The sequence below is a fragment of the Pelophylax lessonae genome, assembly GCF_965119305.1.
Source record: "Pelophylax lessonae genome assembly, chromosome: 6".
Lineage (NCBI taxonomy): Eukaryota > Metazoa > Chordata > Amphibia > Anura > Ranidae > Pelophylax > Pelophylax lessonae.
The window spans coordinates 105425718-105447591 of record NC_138773.1 but is presented as its reverse complement, the minus strand read 5'-3'; the positions used below and the strand labels follow the sequence as shown (position 1 = coordinate 105447591).

Below are 21874 nucleotides of genomic sequence, written 5' to 3'. Positions count from 1 at the left end.
TTTATAATACAATGCAAAACTGAAGGAAGAAAAAGCTGCAACCCATCAGTATAAAGATTTTTGCTCACTGGCTGATATTTATTACTGCACAATATTGTTGAACTTATTATCATTATTAAGGTATTTACTGGCACCTCTGAATTTAAAATGATGATCCACCTGACCTCCAAAGATATGGTTAATAGCTGTGTGTAGCAGGTACAGAACGGCTCCTCTCTGCTTAATTTAAACAGGAAATATAAGCTGGCTTATATAATGGAGCAATAAGGGACAATGAACATTGACAGAGCTAAAAATGTACTTTAACAAAGCGGTTTCTTTTCCTCACATACTTTCATTTTGTCCAATAAACTCATGGATAGGGTCTTTGCTTATGCCTAGTACACACAATCAGATGAAAAATACCGCTTTTAAATCGATCGTATGATAATCTGATCCTTAGTACACAGCTTTCGAGAGCCGATCACGACCGTTCATGCGAAAATATCTGAAGGGATAAACAATTTTTTTCTCGTACGATTTTCTTTTAATCAGTGCAGTATTCGTCCGGAAAAAAAACAACACAAATCGGAACACCAAGACCACGCATGTTCGGAAATGAAAGAATACATTACAAAACATTACATCCATTCTGAAGATGTGTTCTGTGATACGAGAATTTTCGTAACCTCTTCATGTTCAATATGAGACTAGCATGCAAAAAAAAAATGGTTGATCATTTTTTCCGATATTGGTGTGTACAAGGTTTTGGTCTACTATGATGGACAAAAAAAAAGGGTTATACACTGCTACATTGCAAGCCTAAAACTGAACTCCAGACAGATAAAAATACATTTCGTGATGTATCAATAAATAGTGCTGCATTTGAGTCGTTTAAAAGTGCACGCAGTGTAAACAGCCAAGATTATTCACTGAGTATTTGATATCAGCATCTTGAAATCCCCTATACAGCAGCACACAGTCTGGGAGAGGGAAAGACAGGACTGGGAACCAATTGGGTTTGCTACATGCAAATGTGTTGACAAGAAACAAACTAGGAGAGAGCAAAGTGACAGAGAGATGAGCTCATTCTTCTCCTTTCACAGGTTATGAGAGGAACAGGACCTGTATGCGTTACGTTACTGCAACAGGCGTCTAAATCTCAAAACTTGGCAGACCGATTTAGAAAAATTTTCTACAGGTTAGGCCCCTTTCACATGGGGTGGAATCCGCTTTGCTCAGCAGGGGATCTCTCTGCTGATCCTCTGCTGAGCAGACCAAAGCTGGCGGATGGCAGATCTGCTCAATTTATGAAGAGCAGACACGGACCGAGCCTGCTCGGCTCTGTGGGTGGTTGGGTGTAAACAGACTGGCCTTCCATTTATACCTGACTGCCCTCTGATTGGATCCACCTAGATCAAGAGTATACCCTTCCGTTTTTTGTTTTTAGCAGACCATATTTGAAAACCGCTTGTGTGAAAGGGGCCTAAAACTGCCCTAATATATGTATTTAGTATGTGTTTTTAGTGTTTTATCGAGACCTTAGCTATAATACAATGTATAATACTTCCAGTTAAACTGCTAAACTGTATGCGTGTTTTCTGAAAAGGCCAAAAATCATACAATGCAAACTTGTGTATGCATAAAAATAATAAATTAATTTAATGTATTTACTCTTTTTTGTTTTTAATTTTGCTGACAACTCCCCTTCCATTTAATGGACCAACAGTCTCAGATATCCAACATAAGCCTTTAAAGAAATAGTTTTCTATAGTTTTTGTGGAGCCCCAAAAGGTTTTATTTAAAAAAAAAAAAAAAAAAAAAAAAAAAAGTGCTAATCACCACCTTAATAATTTTATATATATATATTTTTTTTTAACGGACCATAATAGGACACATGCTTCAAGTCAGATTTTATATTACAGGAAGTATCAGGTATTAATTACAGCTTGAGTTTTATATATATTATAAATTGATACAATATTCCAGAAAGTCTCTTCCAAGTTTTTTTTTTTTTGTTTGTTTTTTTAGCTGAAATCATTACACAATCAACACAAAAACAATGAAGAAAGAGAAACAATTACTTTACATAACTTAAGAAACATAAAAGAATTAAAAATATTTAAATAGGCTCTGCTTATCGAATGATTGGTGCTGATCGGTCGTTTGTGACAGTTGGTCGGAGCTTGACAGTAGAAAATGGATTTTCTCCACTGTAAAAGAAGAAATCCAATAATTGGTCTTAAGAAAAAGTCAAACTGCTCAAAAAACAACAAAAAAACAAAAAACAAAACACGCACATCATGTTCTATATATCAAACTCAAAGCAGAACTCTGTACAGACCCTTAGACTTAAAGGACAAGTTCACCTTTAAAAAATAAATAAACGCATATTTATGCAAGTAAAGAATGTGCATGCATTATTATTTTTTTATAAGGAGCCTGGAAAGCATTGCACAAATGATCAGAAGATCGCAGGTGTCATGCAGGACTCCTGCAGACTGTCAGTTACACACTGACAGGAAGAGACTAAGAACTACCTAGAGTGCTCAAAAGCAACATGGTAGTTCATTGAGAACTAAAGGTGACAGCCGCAAAGGCTATCGGTAGTTGTTTTCCCATTCTCAGAACTCTGAATAGTGACCGCAAGTTTGAGGAGAAGAACTCCAGCTTGCTGTCCTCAGGAGGCATCGGATTGGGGAGAGGCTGCAGGAGTGAAAACATGTTACACGTTCCAACCTAAAAACGGGTAGAACATGTAATAAAGGTGAAGTTATCCTTTAAAATCGGTTTACAATAAAATATTCCCTGCTGAGCATGGCTGAAACAATCCCTAATATAACTTATTATACAGTAGAACATATTTTAGCAACATTCAATATGGGAATGTTTAACCATTCTTCCAAAAGCACATTATTGAGGTCAGGCACTGATGTTGACAAGGCGGCCTGGCGGCCTGGCTCGCTGTCACCACTCTAATTAATCACAAAGGTGTTCTATCTTGTTGAGGTCCAGTTCCTCCACCCCAAACTCACTCATCCATGTCTTTATGAACCTTGCTTTGTGCACAGGTCCATATAATTTGGTGGAGGGGGGGGGGGGGTTGTTTTTACGGGGTTGGGCTTGGCCCTTTAGTTCCAGTGAAGGGAACTCTAAAAGTAGTTGTACCCCTAGAAAAAAAAAAATTATCCTGACCCCTCTCTATGTTCTAAAAAACCTGTCCCCCCCTGTCTGTGTGGACCACTGTAATCATGGCTGCTGAGCCCTGATACCATGGTCAGTTTATCTGCCTCGATCATCCGCTGCTCTCATATCCCCCTCCTTTTCTGCCTGTCAGCTCGGGAGTCTGTAGTATTAACAAAGAAATCCTGTAATCGGCTGTGTTAAAGGATTATATCATGTGCAGTGTTTAAAATGATTGCGATAAATACCTTATTTACAGTGCTGCTGGGTGCTCATGTGACCTGCTGCTCTCCTCCCGGCTGATGTCAGAGGGGGATCTCGGCTCCTCCCTCTGCAGTGCTCAGAGCGGGGAGGGAGAGCTCCAGCAGGTCACGTGAGCGCCCACATTTTTTAGTTACCGTAAAATCCATTTCTTTGATGTTCATTGACTGATACGGCTTCAGATCTTCATAACCATTGGGTTATACTGCCCCCTACAGGAGTAGGACACTAGGTAGAAAAGAAAAAAGTCTGGCTATGCCCATGGGCAGTCCCAGGGGGTCTACTCCCTCTCTCTGCTATTGGAACTCAGTTTAGTTACAAGCAGTGTCAGAAGAATTACAACTCCCCAGAGGGGTGGGTGCCATGTCCATCAATGAACATCAGAGAAATGGATTTTACGGTAAGTCAAAAATTCAATTTTCTCTTTCGTTCATTGAAGGACACAGCTTAAGATCTTCATAACCTTTGGGACGTCCTAAAGCAGTGTTAAAAATGAGGGGTGAGAACAGCAAAAAAAACATCCCAAGGCTAAACATTAGCCAACCAGGCAACAGGAGCTCAACCAAAACAACTGGAGCCCACTTGAAAAAAACAGAACACCCTCGAAGAGGATCAGGTCCTTTCAATAGCAGCCTGCAAACTCTTGTGGCCCAAAGAAGCATCCGAAGATGCCAACACATCCACTTTATAAAACTTTGTGAAAGTGTGCAACGATGACCAAGTGGCCGCCTTGCAAACCTGCGTCACTGACGCTTGATGACGGAAAGCCTAGGAGGCACTAAGCGCCCGAGTAGAGTGCGCCTTAACAGGGAAAGGAGGAACCTGACCCTTGATGGAATAGGTCTAAATCACTGTCTGATCCATCTGGAAATGGTCACAGAGGAAGCGGATAACCCTTTACGAAGCCCACAAAGAGTGACTTCCTGAAAGACTTCATAGCTGTCAAGTATACCCCAATTGTCTGGACCACACCGAAGGCAAGCAGGGCAATTTCCTTCGGATCTTTAGGCCTGGGACACAGGCAAGGCAACACAATTTCTCCATTCAAATGAAAATCAGAGACCTCCTTTGGAAGGATCAACAGACAGTGGCGAAGAACCACCTCATCTCTGAATCACCAGGTAAGGTGAACGACAGGATAACGCCGCCAGTTCCGACACCCTCCAAGCAGAGGCGATAGCCACCAAAAAGGTCACCTTCTGGGACAGCGTAAGCAGGGGAGTCTCCTGAAATTCTCGAAGGGGGGCTTCTGGAGGACCGAAAGCACCAAACTGAGGTCCCAATGTGGCAACAGAGCCCGCATTGGAGGAAACAAATGTCGGACACCCCGAAAAAAGGTACGCACCAGTGAGTGAGTGGCCAAAGGTCGTTCGAATAAGACCACCAAAGCCAACACCTGGCTGGTACTCAAAGCCAATTTCTGTTCAACCCACCATTGAAGGAAGGTCAGGATCCAAGCCACCGAGGAGCAAGGATGAACCCCATGAGACTCTCACCACGCAATGTACGTTTTCCACGTGCAATGGTAGATCCTCCTAGAAGTAGATTTCCTAGCTTTTACCAGTATAGGAATCACTGACTCAGATAAACCTCTATCCTTCAGCACCTGGCGTTCAACAGCCAAGCCATCAAAGCCAGCGCCTGTAAAGCAGGATTGGAAGATTGGTCCTTGGGACAGCAGATCCTCCCTGAGAGGAATCTTCCAAGGAATGTCGGCAACCAGCCGCACCAGATTGGCTTACCAAGCCTGGCACGGCCAGTCCGGAGCCACTAAGATGACCAGAATCCCTTCTGCCTCGTTCCTGCTTGTGAGGGAAGGTGTAAAATCAGAGGATACTGACCCCACGGTGCCACCAGCACATCTGTGGCGCCCGCCAGAGGATCTCTTGACCAAGCCACAAACCTCTGCACCTTTCTTTTGAGCTAAAACGCCAACAGATCTACCTCGGAGGTGCCCCACCGGAGACACAACAGTTGAAACACCTCTGGATGAAGGGACCCTTGGTGCAACGCCTGCTGACTGAGGTAATTCACCTGCCAGTTTTCCACCCTGGGAATGTGTATGGCGTAGAGGGCTGCAACAAACTGTTTTGCCCACCTTAGAATGCCAGCTACCTCCAGAGCCACCAGGACACTTCTTGTGCCCCTTTGGTGATAAGCCATAAGCCAGGGTTGTGGCATTGTCCGATTGAATGCACACTGGACTAACCTGAAGACGAGGACGCCTCCCCAGAAAGACAAGCTGGCATCCGTGGGGACCACTGTCCAATACAAGGGGAGGAAGGATTTTCCCAGGCAAAGTGCCGGAGAACTAAGCCACCATATCAAGGACTCCTTCGTTCCCTGACTCAGCCGGATCGGACTGTCCAGACCAGTGGTTCTTAACCTTGTTGGAGGTACTGAACCCCACCAGTTTCATATGCGCATTCACCGAACCCTTCTTAATTGGAAAAATAAAATGTGATTTGTTTTTCAAATTCAAAACATAGGTATATATTTAGGTATATATTTATACATAGGTGCACAAAATGAACAAAACCATTCTTCAACACAGCTGGTTTTAGGAGTGTTTCACCAATGGTGTGTGGTTTGCCATGCTATGAGGATCGGTTGGTTGATGGGTACAGCTTAAGGAAGTGTTCTCTTGGTTTTGCCAGTGCTAGACTAGAATTGCTCAACTTGCATGGCAAATCATGCAGTTAGGACGCTGACTCCCATCACGTTCCGTTATACATGTGAATCCATATTGTACATATTAGTCCGACCACTTTCTTTTTTTGCTCAACATAGTTAGTATGAAGGGATTAATATTAAGAAAGAAATCATACGACGTACCATCACGACAGTTACAATTCGACTACTGGGCACGCCAAATTCCCTGCAGAACAGATAGGCCAAGCGATGTTGCGTGATCACCTGCAGCCAATGAGTGGGGCGTGTCATTATGAATCATAGGAGTCGGGTGTGTGTCTTGACCTCTGCCGAACCCACGAGACTGACTCATCGAACCCCTGGGGTTCGATCGAACCCAGGTTAAGAACCACTGGTCCAGACACTGCGGAGTCTTGTCCCATTTGGTCAAAATCTCCTATTGCAGGGACCTCGTATGGAACTGTGCAAACGGAACAGCCTCGAAGGTAGACACCATCAGGCCCAACATCCGCATGCAAGTACGGAGGGATGACCATCTGTTGGACAGCAGTAGACGAATTGCAGCCTGCAATTTCTGGAGTTTGTCTAAAGGAAGGAGCACTCTGGCTAAGGCCGAGTCCAGAGGTAGGCCCAAATAGTTCAGCTTTGTGGACGGAACCAGGGCAGACTTCTGAAAATTCAGAATCCAGCCGAACACCCACAGAGTTCGTATTGTGAGCCCCAGGTTTTCCACCAGAGAAGACTTTGCTTGCAGAAGGAAATTGTCCAAGTAGCCCAGTACCGCGATCCCCTGTTGGCATAGCAAAGCAAACACTGGGACTGGGGCTAACACTTTTGTTATGACCCGAGCAGCAGAGGCGAGACCAAAGGGTAACGTCACAAACTGATAATGCTCCTCTCACACGGCAAAGCGTAGGAAGCGCTGGTGACCGGCACATATTGGAATGTGAAGGTAAGCATCCTTGATGTCGATAGAGGCGAGGAAATCCCCCTGACGTAGGGATGCCACCACCATGCGAATGGACTTCTGCACCCACACAAAGCAGTTCAGTGCCTGGAGGTCCAGGATTGGATGCACTTTGCCTTCCTTCCTGGGAACTGTAAACAGTTTTGAGTAAAAACCCTGAAAGCGTTCTGAAGTCGGAACTAGGACAATCACCTCTTGATGCAACAGGTCTTGTACTGCCCTCAAACAGACCCTGTAAGAGGTTCTGGGACAGGCGCAAGTTGGAAGGAAAGAACCTTGCCGGGGGACAAGAGCGAAACTCGATCTTGTAGCCAGACCGAATGACTTTGTGGACCCACTTGCCTTGTACCAGGGAAGTCCATGGGCCTGGAAACCAGCGAACACATCCCCCCCCCACCTTCGATACGGGTGAGGGCGTACCTTCATGCTGAAGGAACCTTGTCCCTGGGTCTGGAGAAGCCCGCTCTTGGCTTGCCAGACCAGGTTCGTTTGCATCCTCCAAAAGGAGGCCTGAAAGGCTCCGAGCCCTTGTCAGTTGACCGAGGGACAAAAAAACTTCTGACCCAAAAAGGAAGGCCCACGTCTACGACAATGTTCCTTACCCTTAGTTGCCCTGCGGAAGAAAGGTACTCTTCCCCCCTGAGACCTTTTATGATGTTATCCAGGGTAGCACCAAACAGGCAATCTCCTTGAAAGGAAAGATCAGTCAAGGCCTTTTTAGAAGTCTGGTCCGCAGACCAGCATTTGAGCCAAAAGACACGCCGAAGGACCACTTCCAAAACAGAGCCGAGCCACTAGGGGAGCCGCATCCAAAGAGGCATCACAGATAAACTGCAGCCCCTGGAACAGCTGGTCAACCAGCTCAGCAAAGGAGGTGGGGAGCTGTTCTCCCTCCAGGTCTTGGCGTAAAAGCTTAGCCCACTCAGTCAGAGTTTGGGACACCAGGGCAATGGTGAATACTGGCCTCAGTGCTGAACCAGCCAGAGTGTACATATTGTGGGCCACAGCCTCCGCCTTCCTGTAAGCCGGATCCTTAAAGCCCAGGGACTCTTTAACCGGAATCACGGTTGCCTTGTTCAATCTGGAAACCGGTGGAACAGCCCACTCCTCAAGAAGGGACTCTAAAGCTGGATACACACTATCCAACTTTTGTGGTTAGATTTCCTTCAGATTTACCTTTTCTATGTAGTGCAAGGGCCTGCCAGATTGCATACAAATTGAAAGTGTTTAGGTTTGACCTCATATTTTATGGTTTTGGTAAGTCTAAAGGAAAAAGTCTTCAGAAAATCTTATAGTGTGAATGGCCCATAAGGCTCCATGTACACGGGACGTTGTAAATGGCCGTTTAGAAGCAGTTGGGCGTTTTTTTCAGAAGCCCCTGAACCCACCTACATGTTATCTTATCTGTCCATGTACACAGGGTCGTTTACAGTCATTTGCAGGCAGTTGAGTTCAGGGACGTTTTTTGGAACGCAATTATTTGCGTTCGAACGTGTGTTTCCCGGCGTTTCAAACGCAAAAACGCGGCCGAACGCGACCGAACGAGATGACCCGCGTTTGGAACTCGCGTTTTTCCATTTTAAAGGGGAATGATTTTTTGACCTCTAGGAACGGTTTTAAACGCAAACGCCCGCTAAACGCGGGTGCAAACGCGACACAACGGACGTTTTAAACGTCCTAAAGAAAAAAAATTTCAGCATTCAAGGGACTTTTAACAACGTTCCGTGTACGTGGAGCCTTAGGGAAAGCACGTAGGGACCCCCACAGACACTTTTTGGTCATCCCCACTTTTTAGCGACAATTCTGTGAAAATAGGCAGGGAAAGGAAACCCCTTTGCTGCTCTGGGTGGCTTGTGAGTGCCAAAGGGAACCTGCGCCTCCGTCGCAGCTGCATCCTCCGTCTTCAAGGTCTCACGCACAGATACATTCAGTGCTTCCACCAGCGCCTTTTTGTACACGGTCCTCGGCGGCCGAATCAGATTCAGGATCTGATGAGGCAGGGGAAGGTGGGGGTGCTTTTTGCTAGCCCGTCACCCAAAGACCACCTCCACCCAGGACAAAAAGACTCCAGGACTGGTGTCAGTGCATCAATAGATAGTTCAAACTCGAGGACCCCGCAGCCTCAGAGAGGGGATCAGGTGGGGAGATTTGCTCCAAAGACACCAGGGGGACCCCACAAAAAGTGAAAACACTGCAAGGGAATACCCCCACCGCACTGGCAGCACCACTAGGTCACCAGGCACAAGCACCAAGCGAGAAGAAGAGAACCCAACCAGAGTCACCTCCCAGAAGAAAAACAGGCACCTGCAGCCATCTGGATAATCTGCACTCCACACGCGGCGATCAGGAGATAAAGGATCAAGGAGTCAGCACCAGGGAATGAGGAGGGACCCCCACCACCGAAAACGCCACCCACAGGGCTCCACTGTCATGGCCGCCACTATTTTCAATGGAAAACCCCGGCAAAATGGCCACCAGACTACACAAACATGGCCGCCGTGTATAGAAACACACAGGCTACATCAAAATGATGGCCCCGCGAGGCATCATGAGACTTAAGAGACCGAGGAGGGAACCCAGGCCTAAAAGGACAGACCCAGGCACACCCCCTCATTGCCAGCATAGCACCCTGCCCCCACCCTAGGGAGGTAAGATGGGGGACAGATGACAAGGGGGGTGCCTGACTGGAAGGAGGGGAACACGGGGGTCCGACCATCCTAAAGAGGGGCCCACATCCACCCCAAAACCCACCAGGGGAAGGGGGGGGGGGGACGTTACTCACCATACTAGGAATCAGGTGGGCCCTGCTCCAGATAGAACCCCGCTCCATCGAAATGGGGGGGCTGTCAGCCAGGAGGAACGATGCAACTCGGGCTGAGACCCGGTCGTATGCGACCTCACGAGGCATTTAACTTGCAGGCTAGCCCCCGTCCAGTGGGGCTATGTCGCCGCCGACCTAGCATGGAGCTGAGCTCTCCGCGCGCTCGCTGGCCAGACTGGGGTGACCACTGGATCTAGATTATCCAGCCCGTCTCCTAGTCCGGCAGTTGATTGTAGATCTCTCAGGAAAAATCCAGGACAAAGAAATTTCTATCTAAAAAGAAAAAAATTGCCAGGACCAAAGATCTCAGTAAGTAACTAGGTCCTTACACCTGACTAGGCAGAAAAAAAACCTGAGTGCCTATAGCAGAGAGAGGGAGTATACCCCCTGGGACTGCCCATGGGGGTAGCCAGACTTTTTTTCTGCCTAATGTCCTACTCCTGTAGGGGGCAGTAGAACCCAATAGTTTTGAAGATCTGAAGCGGTGTCCGTCAATGAATGAAAGATAAAAGGTATTTATCGCAAACATTTTACACGAAGACACACTGCACATGATATAATCCTGTAACACAGCAAAGTACAGGATTTCTTAATGTTGACTTTACAGACACTTTAAGGGGTCAGCATACTAAGACATTTTGGACAATTTTATGCTCCCAACCTTGTGGGAACAGTTTGGCGATGGCCCCTTCCTGTTCCAACATGACTGCGCTTCAGTGCACAAACAAGGTCCATAAAGACATGGATGAGCGAGTTTGGGGTGGAGGAACTTGACTGGCCTGCACAATGTCCTGACCTCAACCCAAAAGAACACCTTTGGGATGAATTTGAGCAGAGACTGCAAGCCAGGCCTTCACGTCCAACATAGTCTAAGCCTCAAAAATGCGCTTCTGGAAGAATGGTCAAACATTCCCATAGACACACTCCTAAACCTTGTGGACAGCCTTCCCAGAAGAGTTGAAGCAGTTATAGCTGCAAAGGGTGGGCCAACTCAATTTTGAACCCTATGGACTAAGACTGGGATGCGATTAAAGTTCCTGTGTGTAAAGGCAGGCGTTCCAATACTTTTGGTAATATAGTGTACCTGCATCACTCACAGATAAACAAAAATAATATATGACGTATGACATAATTTTGTGCAGTGCTAAAAATGAAATAAATACATTTCATATAAAAGTGTTATCTGGCATATCATATCAATCAAGAAGAATACAGCCCCTTCCCTGAGGATCGGGGCAAGTGAACAAAAATGCCAGATAAGAACTGTCACTCACTATACATAGGGGTTGATTTACTGGAGGGTGCTAAATCTGGTGCAGCTCTGCAGAGAATCCAATCAGCTTTTTTTATATCAAAGCTTAACTGAACAAGCTGATGTTCAAATCTGATTGGCTACCATGCACAGCAGTACCAGATTTTGCACTCTTCAGTTTTAGTAAATCAACCTAAATGTTTTGCAAGCAGAAGTGTGTGAGTGGTTTTGGATGTGTTCACCTTGTCCCAAACCAAAGACTTTGTATAAAAGTGCACAATACTTTGAGGATAAATGAAATGTATTTTTACTTTATTTGTAACATGGAGGATCTTGTAAAATAGACGGTGGACTTTATGTTTATTGCTTAAGGACACTAACATACATTTTTTCTTTAAGTGCTGCACAAAAATATTTGATACGTCACATTGTACACAGACATACCTAAATTTACAGAAGATGCCTCCTCCAAACAGGCCAGACCTTCTCTCCTAATGTTACATGTATTGTTTATGGATTTATCATGACATAGCGCATAGAAATGTAGATTTTATATTATGGTGACAAATCCACATTAGTATTCTTAGTACAATATTAGTTGCAGTTTTGGATGAATATTTACTATTTTTTTAGTTGGTATTCATTATTTGCTGGTACTTTTCTGGTGCATTTTATTACGCTTTGTGTTTGACCATACCCCAGTTGAAGAGGTGACCAACCCCTAAAACGTGTTGGAACTTTCCTGTGATAAAACGGCTCTATAAATACCTAACATGCCATCAAATTATTTTTTGGCACTCTACTTCTTTCTTCTAATAATTGAGTCACTGACTCTAAACAATAACAGTAAGTCAGTGGGAAGTCAGAACTGCTGATCTGCATACTAGATATGTGTCTAACTCAGAGAGTACTTAAAGCATTTGTTACCCAAACACTTTATATTCCTGACATGTGCCTGCTGTACCACGTACTTGTAGGAGTCTCCTGTTCTCTTTTTTTTGCTTCCTTTGTGTGAAATCCCTGATGTTCCTGCTAATCCTCTTGCTTTCCTGTTAAAAACTGACCACACTAAGCACATCATGGTCAGTTCTCTAGTTATCTTGGCTACTCAGTGTACTCTCCTCAAATGATCAGACTTGTCCTGACACACTCCATAGCCATACAGTGGGAATCTCCGTGTACTGCTGCTTCTCCTCCTCCCACCTCTTATGCAGCTGAGAACAGAGGGAGTATATTATATATATATATATAAATGTTTTTTTTCTAAAACTACACAAAAATGTTTTGCATTTCTATTTTAAACTGAATGTGTTTTACAAAATGAACATTTACAATCATGTTATTTTATCAGTTATATCAGCAGAAAAGCCAGCTATTTGGCACTTTTAAATGGCGTGGTCAGCTTTAGCAGCTTCTATAATCACTCTTCAAAGCAAGGGAAGAAAATGTATACCTCAGGTATGGATGTTTCATAACCCCATTGGGTGTTGGTTTCTGTGCTGGTTTCTGGAAAAGTAAAAAAAAAAAAAAGCATGTGTGAAAACAAGTTCTATTTTTTGTGTGCTCTCTAGAAAGTTTGTTGAATGACCAAATTTATGTGATTGTCTATTAAAATGAAATGTTTTTCACGAGTCAAGGAATGGCCACTAGATGGCAGCAAAATGCCACAAATTGTCCACAGCATATAAGAAACAGTAATTATATAAGCTGTTGTAAGAAGACTGACTATAGAAGTACAAATCTATTTATAAATGTTTTACCCAAGATGTGCACATTTTTCTAACTGGATTTAGTTGGAAAAAAAAAAAGTGAATCTTTGGTGAAAAACGCCACAAAGACCCCTATGTGTTATATGCATCTATTAAATATAGAAAGTTTACAAAACCCAGACGCAAAGTAGATCTCCATTAAATACAATATAGCTGGGATCCTATCCATTTAACAGTGAGGTACTTTTGGCATATAAAAAAAAAATACTTGGCACCTTTTCTCTATAAAAAGGTGCTATCAATACGCCTATTACCGCCCCTCCTAGCTAAAGCCACATTACCTGCAATCCGGTGCTGCTCCTGGCTGCAGTCACTGGAATTCAATGCATAATCGCTGTCGTTGGCCAAGCGGTGTAGTGATTTAATCCCACTACCAATGGGAGGCGGTCTCGTGTTGTCACTTGTTCTATACCCAGAAGCACTGTTTCCTATCTGGCATCAGTGAAGGCAGGAGAGGTGCTGGATCACTGGTAATGGGAGTATACCTGGGCAGGAGAGGCCTTTAAGAAGTCCCTGAATGGGCAAAGTGACCAGGTCTTTTTAAAATGTCATACCTAAGGCCCCTTTCACACTATTGCGACGCAATTTTACCGCGATTTTGCGGCTCGATTTTTGCCGCGATTTTGACGCGATTTTGAAAGCAATGGCAAGGCTATATGCCTCAAAACGCATTAAAATCGTGGCAAAGTAGTGCAGGAACTACTTTGAAGTCGGTGCGACTTCAAAACGCACTGATATGAATGGGGCTCATTGAAAATAATGGAAAACGACTTGTCATGCGATTTTGCGGTCCAAAATCGCGGGACAAGTCGCACTAGTGTGAATGGGGCCTAAGCAGGTATGAAGGGAAAAAAAATGCATTCCCATGATGCAACAGGAGCTTTAATTCAGCTGTTTGTACACACATTACAACTATATGGTTTGTTAATGTTTGGAATGAGAGTGTTACTGAAATACTAGTTTGGATAGCACTATAATGAATGCTAAAGGACTAGTACAGCACACTTTTTTTCATGTTTTTATTTTATCTTGTATTTAGATAGGCTGAGTGCAGCTATTTCTGGTTTATTGTATTTTATTTATTCACATTTATATATAGTTTTTCTATGTGATTATACTAAGCACAGAGTTCCGCGCATTTTATGTTAGATAAGGAGAATAACCTGGAATCTATGAGCCAAAGTACACCAGAAGACAACATTCCATCTCATCATCAGCAATGCGCTCATACAATGTACTTTTGTATCATTGAATGAAATGAACACATGGCAATGTTACAAAACATACAAGGTTTCGAAGTTTATGGCAGACACTCTCGATGAGCATTTCTCAATAGCTTGCTGTCACTTTGACCTCTTTAGACAGCCAACACTGCAATATCTGAATGGTTGAATCACACTTTTTCCCTTCTAGCACTGCTGCTGGCAAAATCTGTGATCTCAACTTTTATTCATGGTGATGAAAGAAGACGACCTTTACATGTTTCCATACTGGATGGTCTCAAGCAGTACCCTGGCCATTTCTAGATTAAAGGGAATGAACAAAGCAACAGGTTATCTTGAAAAAACAACCCTTATCAATTTTTGGGATTTAGGGGTGGGGGCGGTGTCAAACTTGTGTAAATCTATGTATCAGAGCTTACATAAGGTTAAGGAACATTTTCCCTCCCAACAGTGTTAGTGCCGGTTCACACTTCTGCGATGCGGGAACGCTGCGAATATGCAGCGTGTTCCTGCATCGCATCTGCACATCTGGCAGTTCACACTGCCATATGCGATACGCAGGGTGTGTCAATTAAAAGTTAACGACACCCCCAGTTGCGATCGCATATCGCAGTGCGATCTGCAAGTACGCACAGAATCCGATCGCACAAGTGTGAACCACTATGCGATCCCATTCTACTGCGGCTCAAAAATGCCTCATGTGCGTGTTTGGTGCGGATACAGTGCGAATTCAGCCATACAATGTGTATGGCTGAACTCGCATCCGCACATATGATCGCATGTAATTAGGAGTAGTGCACTCCGAATTGCATGCGCTCTCCACAAACGCGGAAGTGTGAACCGGCACTTAGGGACTGGCAACTGGCTACCCAGGTCTGAGCACTGCACCCAGAGTAGAAAGTGATAAGGTCACATGCCTCTATACCTAAGAGTATTCGGTATTTACTAAGGGTAGTGGGGAAATAAAGGACAGGCAAGTAATCAGTGGATGGGGGTTACCCTACCCTATCAAGAAAACCTGTCACTTGGCCCTTAATGGATGATCTTATTCCCCATTATTCAACCTGCCCTTCTCTACAGTCTTTCCAGATCTACATATTTTTTCTCAGCTGTGTCTTCAAAATATGAGGTCTTACGAATGCTTTTCATAGGGGCAAAATTATATCTCTTGGACACTCTAGTCTTTGCCTATACAAAAGCTAGAATAGAAGCTGCAGCTGTCCAGTATACAATTAAAGCTCCCCCATCACTCGGACACACTTGTTTCCAACAGATAACCTGCTGGTGGGTTAGGTGAGCAAATATGGAAAGTGTTGTTTTGCCTTTCATAGTGGTCTCAAAGCAAGCTGTAAAATTAGGGTATAAGGCTGCTGCACCCCCTAGGTGCCTAAATGCTTGCAGCTGTTTTTTTATTTTCTTAAAAGTTACTTAAAAGGAGGAGATTAATGCTATAAGCTTTTCTTTTTTTTCTTTTTTTTTTTTTTTAAGTGTGCTCCTTGTAATGTCTTTGCAACACACCAAACCCACTGGAACAAATTAGTAATCCTATTTTACCTGATCTGGCTACAGTAAGTGAAATTTCAGGGGGTATATGTCCAAGTCGGAAGATGGGCACTTGTGGCTTTCAGCACAGATTGCAAAGTTCTACACTACGATCCTCCTCACACTAACCCTCCCTGTATCCCTAACTAAAAATTCACATACATAGTCATGTTTGGGAAAAACACAGATCTATACTAAGACCAAAAGCTTAAAAAACAAAAACAGAAAACAGCACTTTTTTCTGCTGACATTTTCTGACACAACACACTCATGTTTCCTTAGCATTTGCATAAAAATATATCTGCAGTCTATTTACTTACATTCCTGATGTAGTATTTTCAACACTATCACCACTATTTCATCTACATTTTTGGCAAGGTTATAAGCAGGTCTTCTTGGCGAGAATTGGCTTAAGACAGAATGAACTGCAACAGACTGTAAGCCCATCCAGAATCTCTCATTAAGTCTGGCTGCAAGGGGTCATTGAATTGTTGCATGAAAGTCAAATAAGTTAATCTAACTATGCCTTTTTACATTGGCAAGATTTCCTGCACTGCATAAAGATCGTATATCAATTTTATCTGCTGTCCAGAATTGCTTATAAGGAGAGCTGAACGTGAACCTGTCCTAAATACTTACAGGAGATTCATTACTAGAGACTGAAGCCGATTCTTTGGCAAAAGATGGAGTGAAGGAAGCTTCACGGTCACTTGAGCTGCTTAGTGAAGATGAGTCTAAGTAGTCTGGTTCAGGAAGGACCATGTTATTCTTCTCAACAAGGTTGGCTGAACTAAGACTCCTCACTGGGGCGGGGCTGGGATTCATGCTAGAGAAGAACACACAGAATGGTTAGCAGAAAAATAGTAACTCATCACGGTGTGGGAATTTGGTATCCCCACATGCCATACTTTGTGTTTAAAACCTTGTATAAAGCAGCACCTGCATTAAAAAGTCATCTTAATGCCAGTGTGCCAGCTGCTTGTTCTCCCAAAACAATCACAGACCTCTGGCAACATGCCATAGCCTGCAGGGAGGCATGTTCTAGGTGCGGCAACAAAGCTTTTCTGAATATCACACCCATACACACATTTGTTGCCTATCATAATGTTTGTGGTTGTGTAAAACATGGCTGGGTGTACAATGATAATGCACAGACTGTTTGTGTTCAGTTGCTAAGCCTACACCATCCTGTGGATAAAGTAAATATGGATAAAGCAGCAGCGTATAGAGCAATGAGGATCTGCAAAGCGTGTAATCCCATACCAACCAATACAATTTTCGAACAGTGATGAGAGAAACAGAAATACTGATAGGTTACTATGAGTTACTTACGCACTGAACATTACACTTTGTTTTCAAAATATCAGTTTTGTAAGGAGCAGTGAAGGTTTAAAGGAATTTGGTATTGCACTCCATACCTTGGCACATGCATTGATTCTCTTCCATTCTGTTCCAATGGTCTGCTATAAGATGATGGGAACCAGCCTTTGCTGCAAACAGAAAGAAATTATATAAAATAAAATAGCAATCTTTATTCACAACACAGTTAAGTCTTGTTTACACCAGTGCCTTTCTGTGAAGGGTGATCTGCTGTGGATTTCTTTTTACAGAGTGGTGCAGCGATACTGCCGCCTCCCGAGTGTCTGTTTGACAGTGCAAAAGGCTTTCTAAATTGCAGTTGCAGCGTGGCTCCTTTCACTTATGTGTAAAGTAAGCCCTATAATATTCAGAGTAACATAAATGGCCCCGCAGCAAGAAATACAATAAAATATACAGGCAGCCAATTAGATCACATTGTTTAAGGCGGTATTAAACCCAAAACCAACAATGTAATCTCCTGCAACTTACCAATCATTAGATGTGGTGGCTGCATTCGTTTTTTAGGCTTTTTTCTCTGTTTTCACCTGGTGATCTGGCCAGTAACACATCTCCTGCATTAGAGTGCCCCCACTCTGGATGAAAGAGCGCAGAGGCACTTTTGGACAGCAGGTGTGTCAGTCTGGGGGGAGGGGAGTGTTAGATGTACTAGCAGTTTTAAACACACTAACAAATTGAAGCCAAACTTCAGCTCTATTGATTGACTTGTGTACAACCAGCCTGTTGGGTTTTTCCAGAACAATTTGTGCTGCCAGCTATAGCTGGCAACAATGATCATTGTATTCTGACATAGGGGACGTCTGTCCCGTCAGAACACAATATCACAGCGGTAGGGAAGCCCCATCCACATTGAGTGTGTGGAGAGGGAAATCAAGGCATTTTCTTTGGTTCAATGCAATTGATTGGGTGAAAAAAAAAATCATAATGTAGAGGCTGCCTAACTGGGAATATAATACAGTCATCACATCTAAGAAGAGTAATTTTGTTAGCAACAGGATGAAGTCATATTCATAATGAATTTCACAGTGAAAATGAGAGTAAAAATAGAGGAAATAGAATAGTTTCAACTTTTTAAAAATATTTAAATATAAATAAAGGGGAGATGCCATTAAACTCTTGGAAAACATCCTGCATTTCTTATTTATTTGAATAGGCCAGTTGAATAGATGACTACTATTAACAGACTACATAATCATTTTAGATTGCCAATTTTCTCTGCATTATGAAATATAGCCACAAGATGGTGCTGTGTAATGCTGTTAGAATCAAGATGCTACATTTTCACTTCATTTTTCAGACGGTCTTTGCTGACCTCTTCTTCTGAAAAAGATACATGCTTGGCTGTTTATGTTGGTGTAAATAGGATACCAACCTGGAACAAGTATGCAAATCAGACACAGACTGGATCACAAAGTCAGAGAATATTAAAGCCGCAGAAAAGGCATAATATTCATGTAACTAAAGTTTTCATCAGGAGACCTCAGCAAGAGAAACCTAGTTGAAGCTCCAGTCATTGTTTTGTATAAAGTGAGAAAGAGTTAACATTTCTGTCAGGTATTAAATTCTGTCTGTGACCTCACTGGGGGAGGTTTTTCCTTCACTTCTTGTCCCTGTGATGTCTGTACAACAAATAGGGGGTGCAGACGCAAGGACAGAAATGACTGCAATAAAAAATAAAATTCTCAGATGTTCCATCCCTTCTCTACGCTACTAAACATATGTTTTTGTCTGTTCGCCTCTTGAAGAAACTTCCTAACATTTTCTGTCCTGACAAATAGTTTGAATACAAGTTGGTCTTTAAGAAAAAGCTGAAGTGTTAGGTTTTGGTACCCTAAAATACAAGGTTCACAACCAGCTTTGGTGACTTACAGTTTTGTTGTGTCGTGTTCTCCGTACAGCCAGCCATCCTTCTCCTCTGGGAGAAGTAGAGTAATGATGTCACCTTGTTGAAAGCTTAGTAAAGTCTTGCTGTTTCCAGTGTGAGGAAAAATGGTTCTGACCTTTGCCCTCTTCATTATGTTCAGCCCTGTGGCAACAGACATAGACCGTGGCAAGTTGCCCTCCTCATTTTCACCTGTTCGAAATGATGAAAGAGGTGAGAGGGGCCACAATGACTGGGTGTCCCATAGCAAACCCTCACATGAACATATTTTATGAACAGCACCCACATATTTACTCATTTTAGGTTCTGTGCATTTCTTGACATGAGACAACTACCAACAGTATACAGCAATAACATTTCCCTAAAGTGATGCTAAACACACACTGTTTAATTTCCATTGTCCTTTCTATTTCTGTATGTGGATGATGGCACCGTAAATATATATATATATACATATACACACACACACACATATTTCATTTACGCTCTTTTACTTCCTCATCCCCAATGTTCTTTTACATCCTTGACTATTGGATCTGGTTTCTCTTTTTATTTATTTATTTATTTTCCACTCCTTTATGTCTCTCTTTCGGTTTTCATTTATTACACTACTCCCATGTGTCTTCACGATCGGTTTTCCCATTTCTCACTACCTGTTTTCCTTCACATTCAGGTTCATAAGCTTCACAAATTCGGTTTATACCTTATACTCCCTTGGGTATCAACCTTCTATCAGTATACTCTTTCCACCCTAGCATTTGGCAAGCAGCACTATATTATATATATATTTATTTTACTCTATACATTTTTTACTACTTTATATACTGATGGATATCAATATATTTTTTTCTGCTGCTCATATGCACTATTTTCACTTCATACAGTTCAGCCCATACTTTCCGGTGTGTGGCGTCCTCGCCTCTGCCCGCCCGCCCTGTGTTCCCTCCTGTGGGAGACCCCTGGCCCCATGTCTTGCCTCTTATGCCTGCACTCATTTCAATTGCAACGTTAAGTTTTGGTATATTGGGAGATTCATTCTCTCTCTCCCCCTTCCCTCTTTTGTCCAGTTTTCATCCATCATCATTGCTATTGTTGCTATATATACAGTGGGTACGGAAAGTATTCAGACCCCCTTAAATTTTTCACTCTTTGTTATATTGCAGCCATTTGCTAAAATCATTTAAGTTCATTCTTCTTCCTCATGAATGTACACATAGCTCCCTATATTGACAGAAAAACACAGAATTGTTGACATTGTTGCAGATTTATTAAAAAAGAAAAACTGAAATATCACATGGTCCTAAGTATTCAGACCCTTTGCTCAGTATTTAGTAGAAGCCCCCTTTTGATCTAATACAGCCAGGAGTCTTTTTGGGAAAGATGCAACAAGTCTTTCACACCTGGATCTGGGGATCCTCTGCCATTCCTCCTTGCAGATCCTCTCCAGTTCTGTCAGGTTGGATGGTAAACGTTGGTGGACAGCCATTTTTAGGTCTCTCCAGAGATGCTCAATTGGGTTTAAGTCAGGGCTCTGGCTGGGCCATTCAAGAACAGTCACGGAGTTGTTGTGAAGCCACTCCTTCGTTGTTTTAGCTGTGTGCTTAGGGTCATTGTCTTGTTGGAAGGTAAACCTTCGGCCCAGTCTGATGTCCAGAGCACTCTGGAGAAGGTTTTTGTCCAGGATATCCCTGTACTTGGCCGCATTCATCTTTCCCTCGATTGCAACCAGTCGTCCTGTCCCTGCAGCTGAAAAACACCCCCACAGCATGATGCTGCCACCACCATGCTTCACTGTTGGGACTGTATTGGACAGGTGATGAGCAGTGCCTGGTTTTCTCCACACATTCATGAGGAAGAAGAATGAACTTAAATGATTTTAGCAAATGGCTGCAATATAACAAAGAGTGAAAAATTTAAGGGGGTCTGAATACTTTCCGTACCCACTGTGTATGTATGTATATATATATATATATATATATATATATATATATATATATTTTAGATATGAAACCAACATCTACTCCTGATAAAGTGGCATTATAAGTCCACGAAACACGTCGAGTTTTTTGATGTTTCGATCATACTCTACCATTCCTACATTGTTGCAACATTGAGTTTATTTTGTTGTGATTTTATCCAACTATTTTATTACTCTTGTCTCAACATCTACAATTGCTTTTATGAACACTGGATTTGAGAAATATTTACCAGTCTATGTAACACTCATGAGTTTTTGCTTTACCATTCTGTATTTTCTATGACTATGTGCACATCTGCTGACATCATTAAATGTATTTGCTCATCCTGACAGATTGATCATGTCTCATTTAAATTCCCGACCCTTCTCGTATTTATATATATATATATATATACACACACACACCTCACATTTTTGTAAATATTTCATTATATCTTTTCATTCGACAACACTGAAGAAATGACACTTTGCTACAATGTAAAGTAGTGAGTGTACAGCTTGTATAACCATGTAAATTTGCTGTCCCCTCAAAATGACCCAACACACAGCCATTAATGGGAAAAATTGAGTGATAGTTCACTCAAGAAGTTGCGCTTAGGATCTACCTTAGATCTCTGGTGAAAAAGTGGGGAAATTTAATTATGAATAGGTGAATAAATAAATGACACTTATGAGCTGCTAGTCTAGACAACATACAGTTGAAGGATTATAAGAGCAATAATAGACAGCGCTCATAAATAGTGCTAAAATAATCCCCTTATATGTAAAACATATATATGTATAAAACCATATAAAAAAATCAATAGATAAACACCAATTGTGCTTAAACTGATAAAGTGACTGTGCACTTTATCAGAAATATTTAATATGCTTGAGCACAATCAGCACCTTAAGAAATATTTCTGAAGATTGGCACTGTGATATCACTTTATTGGACTTTATATATTTTAATGATTTTTTTGCACAAGTAACCTATTTTGCACATATT

At 42.6% G+C, this 21874-nt stretch overlaps 1 protein-coding gene across 1 annotated transcript in view; it reads right to left on the bottom strand.

Moving 5' to 3' along the window:
- Nucleotides 1–1849: 1849 nt before the first annotated feature.
- The window catches only part of BAIAP2L1 (BAR/IMD domain containing adaptor protein 2 like 1), a 191229-nt gene continuing 171204 nt past the window's right edge, over nt 1850–21874 (bottom strand). The window contains exons 10-14 of the mRNA XM_082262453.1: nt 18896–19100; nt 17068–17139; nt 16289–16475; nt 12569–12621; nt 1850–2192 (exon numbers count right to left, since the gene is read on the bottom strand). Of these exons, the coding sequence (XP_082118579.1) occupies nt 2117–2192; nt 12569–12621; nt 16289–16475; nt 17068–17139; nt 18896–19100 (593 nt within the window). The 3' untranslated portion in view covers nt 1850–2116. The remainder of the gene's footprint in view (nt 2193–12568; nt 12622–16288; nt 16476–17067; nt 17140–18895; nt 19101–21874) is intronic.